At 47.7% G+C, this 15,406-nt stretch overlaps 1 protein-coding gene across 9 annotated transcripts in view; it reads right to left on the reverse strand.

The window, feature by feature from the left end:
* Positions 1 to 15,406, reverse strand: part of LOC101464006 (DC-STAMP domain-containing protein 2) — an 18,513-nt gene continuing 3,107 nt past the window's right edge. For 2 of the 9 annotated variants that reach the window (XM_012924630.5, XM_024804323.2), the window contains 14 exons: positions 14,477 to 14,647; positions 14,147 to 14,248; positions 13,200 to 13,394; positions 12,853 to 12,918; positions 12,567 to 12,780; positions 10,616 to 10,773; positions 10,323 to 10,487; positions 10,077 to 10,244; positions 7,298 to 7,398; positions 4,781 to 4,914; positions 3,769 to 3,896; positions 2,906 to 2,999; positions 1,921 to 2,097; positions 3 to 1,784 (listed from right to left, as the gene is read on the reverse strand). In XM_012924630.5, the coding sequence (XP_012780084.1) occupies positions 1,595 to 1,784; positions 1,921 to 2,097; positions 2,906 to 2,999; positions 3,769 to 3,896; positions 4,781 to 4,914; positions 7,298 to 7,398; positions 10,077 to 10,244; positions 10,323 to 10,487; positions 10,616 to 10,773; positions 12,567 to 12,780; positions 12,853 to 12,918; positions 13,200 to 13,394; positions 14,147 to 14,248; positions 14,477 to 14,647 (2,063 nt within the window). In that variant the 3' untranslated portion in view covers positions 3 to 1,594. Of the gene's footprint in view, positions 1,785 to 1,920; positions 2,098 to 2,905; positions 3,000 to 3,512; positions 3,664 to 3,768; positions 3,897 to 3,943; positions 4,624 to 4,780; positions 4,915 to 7,297; positions 7,399 to 10,076; positions 10,245 to 10,322; positions 10,488 to 10,615; positions 10,774 to 12,566; positions 12,781 to 12,852; positions 12,919 to 13,199; positions 13,395 to 14,146; positions 14,249 to 14,476; positions 14,648 to 15,406 lie in introns of those variants that run through there. The other 7 variants (XM_024804326.2, XM_024804325.2, XR_013099469.1 and 4 more) reach the window with 7 other exon arrangements.

Genomic DNA, 15,406 nt, shown 5'->3' on the forward strand with positions numbered 1-15,406 from the left:
ACTTTTGGATAAAACCAATAATTAACTTTATTTATTGGAAAGAACACAGCGAGCACAGTCCTGCTGTAAAAGATGATCTGAAGAAAAAAAGTCTCTGCTGTCTGAAACCATAAATCAAAAAAGGAAGACGCGTAATGATCGTGGCAGCAAGCAGGAAGCAGTCAGTAAGTGTGGTCAGGCCTCGACAGGTGAGGCTGGCAGTTACTTCCTCCTGCAGAGCAAAACTTTCAATGAAACAAAGAACATTCAGTCTGTAGATTTCAGAGCGACTTATTACTCCGTGTGCTCAGCACGCCTCACGCTACACGCAAACACACAACAATCATGTTATCTGATGCTTTGGCAGTATGTGTTTTTACTTTCACACCAATCAAAGCTTTTCATTAGAAACGGTCTTTTCACTTCTGTCGGTTCCTGTTGTTCCTTTGTGTCGTTTTAAGTCTGTGTGGTTCGTTTGGTCTCTTTTAGCTCTTTATTCTCAGGTTTTGTTTCTCCGCTGTCACTGAAACACTTTCACGTTCTGTGCTTTACCGTGGACGGATCAGAGGATCAGTGCAGCGTTGAGACTAACGTGGACCATTTTGGGTAAAACAGAGGAACCAGAAGACAGTCAGTCTACATTCTTACCATCACCTACGGCCGTCGGGTCGACAGGTGAGCTCGAAGGATCAAGCAGCAGATAATCATTCATCTGTAAGGTGACTGAGCTCAACAAGGCGAGGAGCTGCTTGGTGGTGTCAGCTGATGTCAGGCAATCTCACCTTGGAGGTTTTCAGCGTTTGTCCTACTGCAGGGATGTCGAACTCATTTTACACAGTGGGCCAAATATTTGGATCTTAACTGACCCGGATCGGTGAAATTCTGTCAGTTTGAAGAAATTAAACTAAACCCTCAGATTTCTTATTATAAGAAAAATAAATATACTCCAACAGTGTGGCTCAGTTCAGTTTGCATGATAAAGAAATCACGACACCTTAAACTGTAAGAAATAAACATGTAAAATTACAGAACAAGCTCAGGTAAATCTTTGCTCAGACTGTCTTGTACTAATAAACAAAATAGATAATTATATAAAATTATAAGAAAAAGGTTTTTCTAATTCACAGAATTTTAAAATGTGGCTTTACAGCAAAAACAAAAACACAAGAAAGTTGTAAAACTTTTAAAAAATACAAGTAAGTCCAAAATTTATCGCCTGCTCCACATTTTCCAAACCCAACAGGAGTCTTTGCCAGGCCCATTCTGGCCCTCGGGCCTTATGTTTGACACACCTGCCCTACTGGGATGAGCCCTTTAGATCTCGGACGTTCTCCTGTGTCCCGCCTTTTTGTGGCGGTCTCAAAAGCACAAACCCGAGGCTTCAGGATGTGGGTCCACGAACCGCTACCGTCTGTTTTCTCTATGATCCGTTTATCTGGAGCACATCTGGATTCTCCGCCTCACTGAGACGAGACTCGGACTTCAGAATTTAGCCCGTATTTTTGTCTCTCTGTGGAAAAAGTCGATAAGTGGAGCTAAAGTTTTGTTATCAGGTATTTCATGTGTAAATTTGCTTTATTAGCTTTAATCACAAAGTGGAACATCTGGCTGAGCTTCATGGTCCGGGAGACGGAGCCCAGAGAGAACCCGATGGTTGTGGAAGGTCCTGGAGGTTTTGAGCACGGTCGGGTCGGTGAATGACGACTGAGACGAGGGACTCGTGCTCTGAGAGAGCAGAGTTAAAGGAGTGGTCGCTGTCGGACTCGCCTGACCCGGGTTGGTCCTGGTACATCAGGTCTGCTTCACTGGCCAGAGGGGGAAACAGATGTTCAAGACTTTTAACCTCCGAGCAGGTCACATTTAAAAATATCTACATGTGGACATGCGATCCTTTACGTTTACCATCAGCTTCTATCAATGCCTCCTTCAGACGTGTCCTACCTGAGTTCAGAGTCCAGGTAAACACTGTCATCACTGCTGGGGCGCTCTCCTCGTTCTGCTTCCCTTCCTGAGCGGCCACTCGGACTTTGCTGCCTCGCTGTGGGGATCCTCCTCTTTATCTGCGCGTTTGTCTGGCGGGTCGACGACAAACTGGGCCGCTCATCATCAGTGGAGTCTCTGAGAGAACCAGACAGAGAGCATAGACCAGTGGGTCCCACTGTGGGGCAAGCCACTCTTGGGGGACACAGAGCTGCAAGATGGAGGGGAACCTTTACCCCAGATTCTGAATCCGGGGCAGGGAAGAACATGTTTGACTGATTTAGAGGAAGCACTTCTGTGCTGAAACATCTGGATCGCTCATCTGCTCCTTCACTAAATTTAATTTGGAAAATAATGTTAAGAAGCAAATATTTGTTGATGGGCCCCGAGCACAAGTGCAAAGAATTTAAATCTTTAACATGACTCTTGACAAGGAAAGTAAGGAGAACCGGTGCCGTTCTCAGCTGCTCCAACAGCTTTGGGAAACATTTATCACTGAAAGAAGTTCAGAAACGCTGAAGAGTAACAGATCATAGCTGCGCGCTAGGTTTCTGTTAACAGCGATCAGTCTACGGGGAGGCGTGTGCAGCAGAGACTGACAAATGTAGCTAATACAAAAACCGCAATTCCTCTGATGGCCACTTGAGGCAGGCTGCAGCGGTAAGTCAGCCTGTGTGGGGGCGTGGCCTCAGCTGTCGCTGCCAGCTGTTTGTTTTTAAACAGTGACAGCAGGCATCTCCATGGAAACCGTTGTAATTCTGCCTCGTTACAGTTGTTTGGACCCTTCGTCACCCTGCGTCTCTGTGACGTCCTGTCACTGGATAACGTCAGAACTCAAATCCAGTGCCGCTTCTCTGCTTTATAAATCACTTAAAACAGAGTCAATGAGACACATGGCGACACCGCTCTGGCTCAATTTTACAGCCCTTCTCTGGCGTTCACTCACAGCTCCTCCTCGCTGTCTTCCTGGAAGGTCAGAGGTCGTACGCAGATGACACACGTGCTCCCCAAACTCTGGAAGCACGGCCGACAGTACACGCCTGCAAAGAGACGGCAGCTTGTAAAAAGAGCATTCATCCTCATTCATGACACAAACTCTGCTCGTTTTAAATCGCTCACTACGAACTTATGAGGAAATGAAAGGACCAGTGAAACAGTGACCCAGGCTATCACTGGGTGCAGTCTGATATAAAGTTCTCCTGCTGGGTGGATTCAGTGTCACAGATAACAGGTGTTTTTTTATTAACCAGCTCAATGTAATCCTCTCTGCAGCCTTTTAAAAGGATCTCTTGGCTCTGTGAAACCTAAACAGAAGCTAAAGAGTTAAATCTGCTACAGTTACAGTTATCTCTCACTTCAGCTGAGTCAACAACACTGAGTGCTGCAGGACACTCCCTCAGCGTGCGCGCACACACACACACACACACACACACACACACACACACACACACACACACACTCTGCAGGTATTTGTCCTGGTGTGAGAAATGATTCAGTCTTTCGCTGTTTTTTGATGTAAAGCGTTACCTCACTGTTTAAAGGGAAAGACACACCTCAGAGACTAAATCACATCACATTCATCATCAGGGCTGAACATTGATGCTATGTCCAGCAAACAGACTTTTCAGGGTTGATGCAGATATCCGGCACGTGGCTCCCTGTGCTTACTTTCTGTTGCAAATGTGCAGAAAATCTGCAAAGAATCTGGACAGGAAGAGGCGCCACGTGGAGAGGTTAAAGGTCAATCCACCCAATAAAAACTAAAAACCTCAGGACGGTTTTACCAGGGAGCGCCCTCGGTGGGTTTACCTGAACAGTGCGGGGCATCACAGATGACTGCGCTCAGGTCAGGCAGGCGCAGCACCTCTCCACAGACCAGACAGCAGGCAGGTGTCGACAAGCCCAGCAGGTGAGACAGGCGACCTCCTCCAGGTAACCTGACAGTAATGCAAACAGATCGCATCCTGACCTTCTGAAGGTTCTGGTCCCTTAGTTTCAATGAATAATACCAACCCTGTTATTAATGTAACCACACACAATGTTTCAACATTAAACAGGCTGAAGTCGATCTACTCTGCTCATCCCTGTCAGACCTGTTGCATCGCATTAACCACAAGCTGTGACAGTGAAGCAGCATAAAGGATCATCACATCAGGCCACGATCTAAAGACACAAAGTCAGTGACATCAGGGACTCCAGCGAACCACGGTGGGAGCCGTTATCCACACATGGAGAAAGCCTGGAACAGTCCTGGAAGCTTCCCAGGAGCGACCGGCTGACCAAAATTCATCCAGGAGGACCTGCAGGCCTCAGTTAAGGTCAGAGGTCACGATTCAACAAAATGAGAGTGAGCAAAAAATGGCCTCCGTGGGAGAGTCCAATGAAAACCACTGCAGACCGAAAAGATCGTCTCACATCTGCCAACAAACATCTGGAAGATCCCAGTAACGTCTGGGAAATATTCTGTGGACTGACGAGGCAGAAGCTGAACTTTGTGGAAGGTTTGAGTCCCGTTACGTCTGCGTCAACCTGCACGCAGAACATCAACTTGCCACCACTACAGTCGGACTCGGTGGTGTGATGGTCCGGGCTGCTCTGAGGGAACCACGAGTGAGCGAGGATGTCGGCCCATCAGGACGCAAACACAGCAGCGAGTGTCTTTCCCTTAACGAATGAAATCATCATTTGAAAAAAAAAAAAAACTGAATCAGACTGAATTTGTGTTCAACAGTTTCTGAGGGAAATACAAATGTTTTTCACTCCTACAGCACCTAAAGCGTGCACGTGTTTGTGGGACACGACTTTAGGTCAGTCTTTGTACCGTATCAGCAGAGCATGGAGACGTCCTCCTCCTCCTCCCGGGTCGGTTGTGCTCCTGCCCACAGACCTCCTCAGGGCTCTGCGCACCCCCCTCCTCTGATCCAGGATCTGCTGGCGGAGGAACCGGATCCTCTCCTGTCGAGCGCAACGACAACAGCCCAGCTCGTCACAATCATGTCTCACTTTTCCCTCGCACATCCAGAATGTCACGCTCTGTGATCAACATCCACCACAGCAGCAACACAACCTCCCGCTCTCTGTGCAAAATCAGAAACATTGGCAGAGTTTCAGCGTTTGTCACGGAGAGTTAAAACATGCCGCTCGGCGGGAGGGTGAGGGCAGGTCCGCTCTGTCAGGCGATGCAGAGATAAACGGACATGTTGCAACGACACACTGACGGCCGACAGATGAACGTGCTGCTTCTTACGCTTTGTGAGGGAACATTTCAACATAAGCAGCACAATGAAGCTGGAATCATCAGAAAATTCCACGTTAAAGAAATTAAGCTAGTTTCACACTCCAGTGACCTGCTGGTGTCCCGCTCAGATTCCCACTGAGTCCGTTTGCTTCTCCTGCAGCTCGTCGTGGGTTTGTTTTAACATGCAGTGAACCGCGGCTAACACACTGATTAAGGAAACAGCATCAGTGAGACGAACACGGAGTAACCGACTAACCATCCTTATATAAAACATCACGGGGCCGTAAATGAACCCACGCTGTCATGTTACTGAGGACTCACATCTAATCTGTCGAGGCTCCGACTCCACACTAACAGAAAAATCAACAGGCCAAACTCAGCCCAGCAGCATCCCAGCAGCTCTCCCAGTCATCTAAACGGAGCCCATGAGGCTGCGCTGGGCTCAGATTTGGCGTGACACTAAATCTGACCCGGCGTCCTCCAGCCAATCGCATCTCCGGCACGCACTCCTGGCAGTCAGAAAAGCAACCACGCCCAGAACACGCGGCTGATTATATTTCACTACAAACAGAAGAAGAGGAGGAATCCAGAAAGCAACATTGGTGTGATTTATTGCGTGAAAGTTGCATCCAGCCTGCAGAGCGAACGACACGTGCAGCAGACACACACTAACGTGCAGACAGAGGAAAAGCAAACACCAAACTGAACTCTTTGTGAAATCAGAGTTGAAAGCGGCCGACGGCAGTGGGTCATTTCCCAGAAATTTCACAACCACCACGACCAAAGCACAGAAAACAGATGTGTTAACAGACACACTAGTCGCCGTTTGCCACAGCAGTTTGTGATCAACATTAGACACACAGCCCCCGCCTCAGAGCCGTCGACCAGCCGGGCGGCACAGGATGTTCTGGTTCCTGTAACCCGAACAATCAGGGTCGCGCAGAAAGGCGTTGCCAAAATACATGAGGTTGAAGCGGCGAGCACCTCCACACCGTTAAACCTGCGCCAGCTGTCGAGCAGCGCGCACGACCTCAGAGTGAGTGCAGGCTGCAGCTGGGTCATCGCCCGGATTTCTAACATGCGGTGAACGTGGATCTATTTGAATCCTGACAATAATCCTTTCCTAAACCGCAGGCTGCATTTACAAAAGATGGCACCGCCACCATGAAGCCAGCCGCTCGGTCTCATGCCCAGCGGCATGCTGGGAAATGTTTCTAACCTTCATTGTGAAAGTGTTTTGGCAAAAGTCAAACGTTGGTGTTATTTGGTGGTTGTTTATTGATTTATTGATTTCCTTTTGTGGGGAATCGTCTAAGACTGGGAAAGCTTTGGCCTTTAAACTGGAGATCGGATCTATGTGACGGAGTTGCCGGGCTGGTTTGTGGCAGCAGCGTGTTTTCCTGACTTTCGGCCTCGCCCGGGCTCGGGTCTCTGCGAGCAGTCCGGACCTGCCTCCTCCTTCCTCCTCTCACTCTTTCATTCTGCAGATTCTTCAGATGCCTCTCTGCTCCGTGACCTTTCACCCACAGCAGCAGCTGTTCTTCCTCTTCGCTCGTCTCACCAAAACAGCACACCTTCACTCGGAGAGGAGGAGTGGGCGGGGCATGCAGGTGAAATAAAAAAACCTGCCCTGGGGCACAGCTCTCCTGATCCTCGTGTTGTCAGAGGATCGGTTTACATCATCTCTGCGAGGCTGGCCGGCGTCCAAAATCCACGAAGAGAATATGAGCCCAGGTTTGAAAAAATGCGAGCCACCCAGGAGCGGCTGCGTGCGCTGCCAGACAGCTTTGTTAGAGGGTTCAGAGCTGGTTTAAATCAGAGTTCTCCTTGTAAATCCACACCACTGCAGTGGATTTAAAACTCACACAGTGTCGACGGACGGGCAGGAGGCATGACTCAGGTGCAGACTTCCAGCTTCAGTTCAACTGGTTTAAACAAAAACGCAGCAATAACCTGCGACAAGGTTTCCACCCACCCACAAATTTTCTCCCATTTCTCCATTTCGGGGACGCCTCTCGCCCTGTGACAGCTGGAGCCCGTCCCCGCTGTCACAGGGCGAGAGGCGTCGTCCGAATCATGTGACTCTAAGTGTGTGAGTACCTGCTCTCTCTCAGGGTGATATGAAGCACAGATGAGGCGTCTGCAGCGCTGCATGAATCCGCTGGTCAGAGACACAAGCAGAGCCAAACCCAACAGGAAGCCTGCAACACAGACCACAACCAGTAAAACCAGTAAAGTCCCTTTGTCTCAATGTGGTTAAAAAAGAAAGGTGAAAATGTGTGTGGCTGAAACACCGACCCCGTCTTCACGGTGTGACGGCAATAACACACATACAACACAGATATCGGACGGACAGCTGATTTGATTATGAAAAGGTTGCAATCAGACAAACATCACATTTGTCTGCATGTAAATCTCTGATGTCAGGTGAACATATTTGTGTTGGTTTGCCTCTGCACACTGGGCTCTGTGCTGGGTGGGTGCTCTGTTAGAGGCGGCCGGGGCTCAGGCCTTTGCCATTTGTTTTTCTGGTGGGTTCTGATTAGGGCTGCCACGATTAGTCGACTATCAAAATCGTCGACGACTGATTTAATAGTCGACGCGTCGTTTGAAGCTTTGTAAGATCACAAAAGACGCAGGAATAAGTAGCAGGATTTAAGAGTGTAATAACGGACTGAAACAGAAGATGGCAGCACTGCATGTACAAGGATGCCAGCTGCCGTTAAACTCCGACGAAGAAGCAGCTCTGTCCCAGAATTCATAGCAGCCCAGCTCAGTTGCCAACAATGGCGGCAGCTAGTTAGTTTTAATATTACTCTTATTATTCTTTCTGGGTCACAAAATAAACGTTTAACATATTTTCATGGAGAATGTAGCTGTGTAAACCTCAAATATCTGCTCAGTTTATCAGGACACCGCATATTTTCAAAAGCGCTCCGACGTTTTCGGAGATGTCTGTTACCCACTAGCTCGATAGCGAGCCGGGGGCTAGGCTAACTAGAGCCGTGAGAACACCGGACTCCCGGCAGATCGTTTTCAAACCCACCGCCGTCTTTCACTACTCAGGTTAAACATGATATATGAGTCACTTAGATAACTTAAAAATGTTATTGTTTGGCTTTTTTCAGTATTTTATTTGTTCCTGAGTAAATCGGTTTGGCTGAGATTAAAGTTTTTACACAGCTGAATAAACGTCAAGCAGACAGCTGATTATCAGAAGTGTGAGATGCTCCAGAATATACTCCGGTGTCCTGTTAGATTTTAGATAGCAAGGAGTTTATTAAACTTCACCGAAACAATCTGCAAATTTCATTAGAGTTTAATAAACTATCATCTTGTCTTTATTTTTAGTTAGCACAGACCTTAAACACTTAAAGCTGAAAGCTAATGATAGTTATATAAGAGCAGATGCTGCTGGTGCAATAAGCTGTAGTTTTACGTCCAGTGGATGATGATCTGATTAGTCGACTATCAAAATAATGGTTTGTGGCAGCCCTAGTTCTTATTGATCTCAGTATCTAATTATTTCATTGTAAGGTTTGAAGCTCATGCTGTGGTCTGAATAGTTGAGTAAGTGGAGCGTGTAAAGTGATGAAGGATGCTACGACTCCATGTTGTCACGTCATATGAGTGTTAGAAATCTGACTGTCTGCTCTTTCAGTTTTAATGAAACTCAAATATTCCAAAAGCTCTGGACGGATCAGTGACTGATGAGTCATTGCTAAGCTCAAAACAACACAACCTCTTCCTCTGCTCGTCTTTGTTGTGATGTTTGCAGGTCAAAGCTGGATTAAAGCTCCTGAGCTCAGGACGTGTTTGTGTCAGAGACGCTCTGTCGTCACAGCTTCTCTCAACAGTCACTCAAAATGTTGCTTCCAGTCATCTGCGTGTTCAGACAAAACAACGCAGTCGCTCTGACACTCGGATTCCACATTCCTGGGTAGTTTTTTTTTTTTTTTAAAATCCTCTTCCTCTGCTGCTACTGGCCCGTTTCCAGTACAGGAAGCTTCTATGAACTCAGGAATCTGGCTTTTATTTTATTACGACTTTGCTTCCAGCAACAAAATGAAACCACTGATGCCTGAGATGAATAACACCGATTATCTCGTTACAATCAGCCTCCTGGTGTGTCCTTGTGTGGGATTTTTAACACAGCAGGTGAGCAGTCAGCTGTTCGAGGTGATGCCCTGGAGGCAGGTAAAAGGCCAGTGAGTGATTAGGGCAGGGGTCACGTTGCACACAGTGATCCAAGGAAGGATGACAGGTGAAGCAGCCAGTATGCTCAGAGCCCACACAAGGGTTACTGCAGCACAAAGGAGCCAGATCACTCCACCTCCACCTACAATGAGCACAGAGCCAGGCCAAGGTGGTGTCCCGGTCTGATGAATTACTTTTCCTTTTCCATTGTTTACCTGGAGAGGAGATGGAAGCAGGATGTACTACAGGAAGTGTGTGTGTGTGTCTGCGGGGAAAGTATAGGTCCTTAGATTGAGACCACATTCATCTTCCCTTCATGGCAGCGTCCTCTTTTGTTCAGGGATCATTTGGGTAGATTGTGAATCCGTTAACAGCTAAAACTAGGAAGATTATTCAAAAAGCTGCAGATGCATAAACTGGATCTTGTAATCAGTGCAGACCTATCGATCTATTAGTACAAAATCATGTTATTCATTAGATGACTGCATTAAAACTGCGTCCAAAGGCTCCACAGCACAGACACTGCAGAGGTTACAAGAGCTGAAACTGAGCAGACAGCTGGCAGCTACAGCCACCTGCGTCACTGCAGCCACGCACTGATTTATTCTAAGCTTTACGTGGTTTGTCCTCCTTTAAAGTTCAATGAGGCCAATTGTGATTCGCTTCCTGTGTGATGTCATACCGAGGATGAAACACGTGTTGTAGTTTGGTTCTGACGGCTCCAGCAGGCACTTCTTGCTGATCACGGTGATGTTTCCCCACTGCAGGATGTTGAACGAGGCCACCACGTCTCTGTAGATGTCTGAGGCGTAACCCGACCCGTTCACCTGGACCGCCACCGTGACCGGAACTATCGGGACAGAGCGTCACGCTGGTCACCGCTCACAGTGAAAACGCAGGGCTGTTTTTGGCAGGTGTGCTGGCTCACCTCTGGCCACGATGTCCTCCGTCACCTGGTGGTGCACCTGATCCAGAATCCAGAACACCAGGAAGTCCAGCGCCACCAGCAGGCTGCCTATGATCAGGTGCCTGAAGACCGAAACCAAGCCCGCCATCACCGCCCGCCGCTCTCTGTACGTCAGCTGAAATGACACTGCAGGACAGACGCGTCAGATCGCTTTGATGAACATCGCTGATCCACAAACCATGACCTCGTCCAGCACCTGCTGTGTACCTGTCACACAAGCTAACAAACAAACCCACACACACGTATGTACTCACGTGGTGTGATGTAGGTCTTGGCCTCTCTGCGCGTGATTGGAAACACAGAGGCTCCGCCTACTGAGGTCACCCTTTGGTCAAGGTCTTTAAACTGAGCAGTGATGTAGTTGTTATCAAATTTAATATTGTGGAGGTACCTGTGTCTGTACTGCACTGCCCTGCAGACACACAACCACATCAACACCCATCAGCAACAATCAGCATCGAGGTTAATGCAAAGCAACGCTCGTGGAAATAAAGTGAAGTGTAAAGAGTGAGACGAGGGGAAAAAGTCAAATAAGGAGGCTCGTGGAGTAAAAATGCCACAAAGAGCTGAACATGATAAAGTGGATCGATGAAGCAAAATACCTCAAAAAGCGAAATGAAACTGAATAAAAAAGGAAACGAGCAGAGCGATGTGAGAAGACGATGCAGAGCTGAAAAACTGCAGCGATGAGATTACAGATGAGTCTCTGCTGCACAGATGTTGCTGCGTGAGCTATGAAAGACTTCCTGAATCGTCCTCGTGTAGCTGAAGTAAACTGAAGCATGTGGTTTGCATTTGGCTAAAGTGACCTAAAGCATGCAGAGTATGTGCAGATGTCATGAACTAAAGAGCGCAAATGAACCAAACTGAATCAGGCAGCTCAAGTAAGCTGACGCCTGTGGATCAGGGAGACCGAGCGGCGCATGTGGAGCGAAAACAGAGAAATAATAAAACATTTTCCTGCTTATTTTATTTTTTGCATTTTTCACACTTGCAGATCATCAAACAGATTTTAATGTGATCAATAATGATTTGGTTTACAGGGAGGAAGCTCTCCAAACCCACCTGTGTGAAGAAGTAACTCCACCCTAAACCTAACACCTGGTTGTGCGACCATAACTGACGCTGAGCAATGAGTGCTTCACGTCGCTGTGGAGGAAGCGTGCCACGCTCTTCTTTGCAGAATTATTTGAATTCAGTCACATTAGAGGGTTTTCCAGCAGGAACAGCCTCTTCAAAGCATTTTAGGCGCCACACGATGCCGTGTTCCTGATCACCGCCCTGATGGTGGAAGGTTCTCCTTCATCCTGGTCGAGAGCAGAATCCATGGTTCCACCAGTTACAGCGACCCTGACCTCACCTGATGCGAGTGAGGCCTGCAGTTCTTTAGATGTTGTTCTGGGTTCTTCTGTGACCTCCCAGATGAGCCACTGATGCGTTCGCAAAGTAATTTTGGTCGACCAAAGTTTTACAGGCTTAGAAACGGATCTGCAACCCTCTCCAGACTGATGGATGTCAGCGACTTTGTGTCTCAGCTCTTTCTTTCAATCGAGGAATGATTTGCTGCTGTTTGGGATCTTTTGGCGTGCTTCGCTCTGTCAGACGCGCTTTGTCTAAGTCAGGGGTGTCCAACTCCAGTCTACTGTCTGCAGCTTTTAGATGCATCCCTGCTCCAACACAGCTGAATCAAATTGCTTGGATCATCTCTTCAGCACGCCATCAAGTTCAGCAAAGGCCTGATAACAAGCCATTCATTTGATTCAGGTGTGTCGAAACAAGGATGCGTCTAAACGCTGCAGGACGGTAGCTCTGAAGGACACCGCTGGTTTAGGTGATCAGCCCCGGTGTGGCCGTGAAACTGAACTCATGAGTTAAGTTTTATTGTTTTATTGTAAAATGCATCTATTTTGATTGTAAGCCCAACAAGGGACAATTGTTGAAAATTAGCAATAGCTATAAACTTGTGTATTACATCAGTTTCCTGTTTTGTACTTGGACTCAGTTAAGCTGCACTGTCCCTTTTAAATAAATAGATTCAAGGAGGGGACGAATACTTGTGGTGTGACTGAAGGATTTTAAAGTGTTGCGTTGCATCTATTAGATGAACTGAAGCATGTACACTGTGTGGAGCAACTGAAGTGTGCAGCTGTTGTACATTAGATAGATTCAGTGAACCAAGTGTGTAGATGTGAGAAGAGTCCCGACCTGAGGAAGGAGCAGGCGAGCAGGACGAGGCCGATGTACGCCAGCGGTCCACTCAGCTTCTGAAACACTTGAAGTTCCGATGAAATCTCCGACATGATGCTCTGAGACATCTGGTGCAGAGACTGGCTGCTGTTGGCATCCAGGTCAAAGTCCAGTGAGGCGGAGATGTTGAACTCAAACTCACGCTTCATCTTCTGAAACACTGCAATGACAGCTGAAAGAGGCAGGAGTCAGCCTCTGTGCGCCCGGCAGTAAAGGCTAAACAATAAAGAGGAAATGGACTCACGAGCCGCGAGACGTTTCCTCAGGTGGTCGGCGATGTAGGAAGGGACGATGCAGAAGAACTCGCCAGCTGAAAGACCAACAGTGAGACGATTACAGAGACGTAAAGATGAACGTGAGAGCAAATACAGAGTTTGGACTCTTTGGTTTTTAAGGCCACGCTGACATTAGAATAAAATCATTGAAATAAGTGAAAAGTGTCCTGGACCGTGAACAGTAGATCTTGTCCGACACTCCTTTTCCACGTTTTATTCTTTAAGTCTCAGAGATTACAGCCTGACCTTCTGTAACTTTGATATTTGTGCCTCTGAGGGTTAACGTCCACACAAGGACCGGGATACATGGACGCACCGCGGGCCAGGTTGCAGAGCGGCAGGAAGCCGTCCACGATGTTGCACAGGAAGTTGAAGTCGCCCAGCAGCTCAGAGCAGTCGCTTCGAGCTTCCTCAAACAGTGACCGGCACTTCCTGTACGGAGTTCCCATCTTTTCGTTACAGATGTCCCCGATATCGGCCAGGAAGCGTAGGACATTCCTCAGCGCGCGAGCTGCAGGGTCAGAGGTCAGAGGTGTAAGGTGAGTATCTGCAGGCGTATGGCAAACATGGTCGGTCTGACACACACTGTCTCCTATAAGGCCTCAGCCCGCCCACAGTGCTACACACCTCAGGCCCAGCCTCCTCCCTTTACCAAACACAGAAACTCAACTTAAAATCTGATGTCAGCGACACCTGTTCTGTTCTGGGCGGGGCCTGCAGCTCTGAGAGTGTGGATCCCCAGGTATGCACATGGAAGGTGTGAAACTGCAGCCAACTGTAAATGACTGTGGGTGAAACCATCAGTCCTCTTTAACACAGGGCTGCACTTCCTGCCTTCACAGCATGGTTCGGGTCAGTTTTCCTTCATCTACACCAAATGAGAAATTCTGAAGAGCCTATTTGAGATAAATACATGCTTTTACAATCTTATGACCCTCTGAGGCGTCTTTGATGTTTGTTAGCTCAGTGAAAGTGTTTTCTAATTGGTTCATTTTGTTATGTCACAGGTGCAAAGCTTGCATTTATATTGCATGTACACTTCATCTGTTTCACAGTCACGGCCACTTTCGAATGACTAACTTGTCTTTGGGACAGAAAGAAACGTACAAACTGTACACAGACATGCCCCGGCTGGGATTTGAACCAGGAACCTTCTGTCTGTGAGGATATAGTGCTGACCACTGTCGCACCATGCACTGGATCTGGTGGCTGCATCTGCAGGAACTGCTGTCCCATATCAGCTGGTTAAAGAGGCTGCCTTACCAACATGGCGGATGCTGTCTGTCATAGCGTAGATGAAGTTCTGGACTCTTCCTGCGACGGCGTACGCGTTTCTGCTGATCTCCCTGATGTGGTCCAACACGGCTGCAAACCAACAAAAACACTGACGCTCACAGCTCGCCACATTCATCTGATTTGTGACTGGATCAGAAAGAATTATATGAATCCATGAAACTGGATAAAAACGGCAGCAACTGATATAAAATTCATATTTTGTTTAAAATTCTATTAAATTTCAATATGAAACACGAGTGGTAAATTTTTAGGAGCACTGGCGGCTGTAACTGCAGTGGGTGTGGGGGCGGGTCTTACAGAAGAGGGGCGTGGCTGCTTTCTGCATCAGTTCCTGCGTTTGATTGGCTGCCAGCTCAGCTCCACACAGCAGGCTGGAGGCGGCTCGCTCGGTGTTCTCCAACGTGTTGCTGAGCGGACCGGACACGAGCAGCGACACGAACATGAGGAGGAGGAAGTTCCTGCCATGACCTGAAACACAGGAAGAGAAGCGCTGTGACGGCGTGGACCTGGCGTCTAATTCAGAAGCTCTGATTGTCCACCTCTAATCGGGAATAGTGACTCTGCTGGGAACTCCATGTTTATTTGGGACCTTGGGATTCAACCTCCACTTCAGAGCTCGTACTGCATCAGGTCCATTTGCGTTTGGGAGGAGGTCCAACTCTGTTTGAAGGTTAGGGAGCACGTAGAGTGTGTGTTGCTTCAAATCTGAGAACTCTATTTGTGCCGTTGTAGAAGTCTGCTCAGAGATTTCATACCTGGAAGCTCATAAGTGGAGAGAGTCACGTTTTTTCTGAATCAACATGGAGGCTCTAACTTGATTTATGAGTCCTAACTCATCCCTTTGAGCTATGACGTCATTTAGAAATGCTTCTCTGTTTTGGAAGCTCATCTTACTCGACCGGTAGTGTAAGCGCCACAATACCAGAAGACGGTTTACTTGACTTCATATCTAGATTTTGCACAAGAACAGCATGATGAATTTGAATTTCTTAAAGTTGTTCCCTTTAACACAGCGAGTGACGTCGTGGACAAAGATGGAGACCTGCGTGTGACGATGTCATTTTGATCATTTCAAAGCAGAAGTTCTCAAACTGAATTGTACAGGAGCTCAGAAGTGTCTTATTTAGAGCTTTAAAGGGCAATAACAGCTCGACCTCTCAGAGTTTTCACCATCTGAATATTGGCGCGCAGTCTCTGAGAGCTCTGTACGGCGTCACCTGTGGTCGT

Source organism: Maylandia zebra, linkage group LG1, assembly GCF_041146795.1.
Source record: "Maylandia zebra isolate NMK-2024a linkage group LG1, Mzebra_GT3a, whole genome shotgun sequence".
Classification (NCBI taxonomy): Eukaryota; Metazoa; Chordata; class Actinopteri; order Cichliformes; family Cichlidae; genus Maylandia; species Maylandia zebra.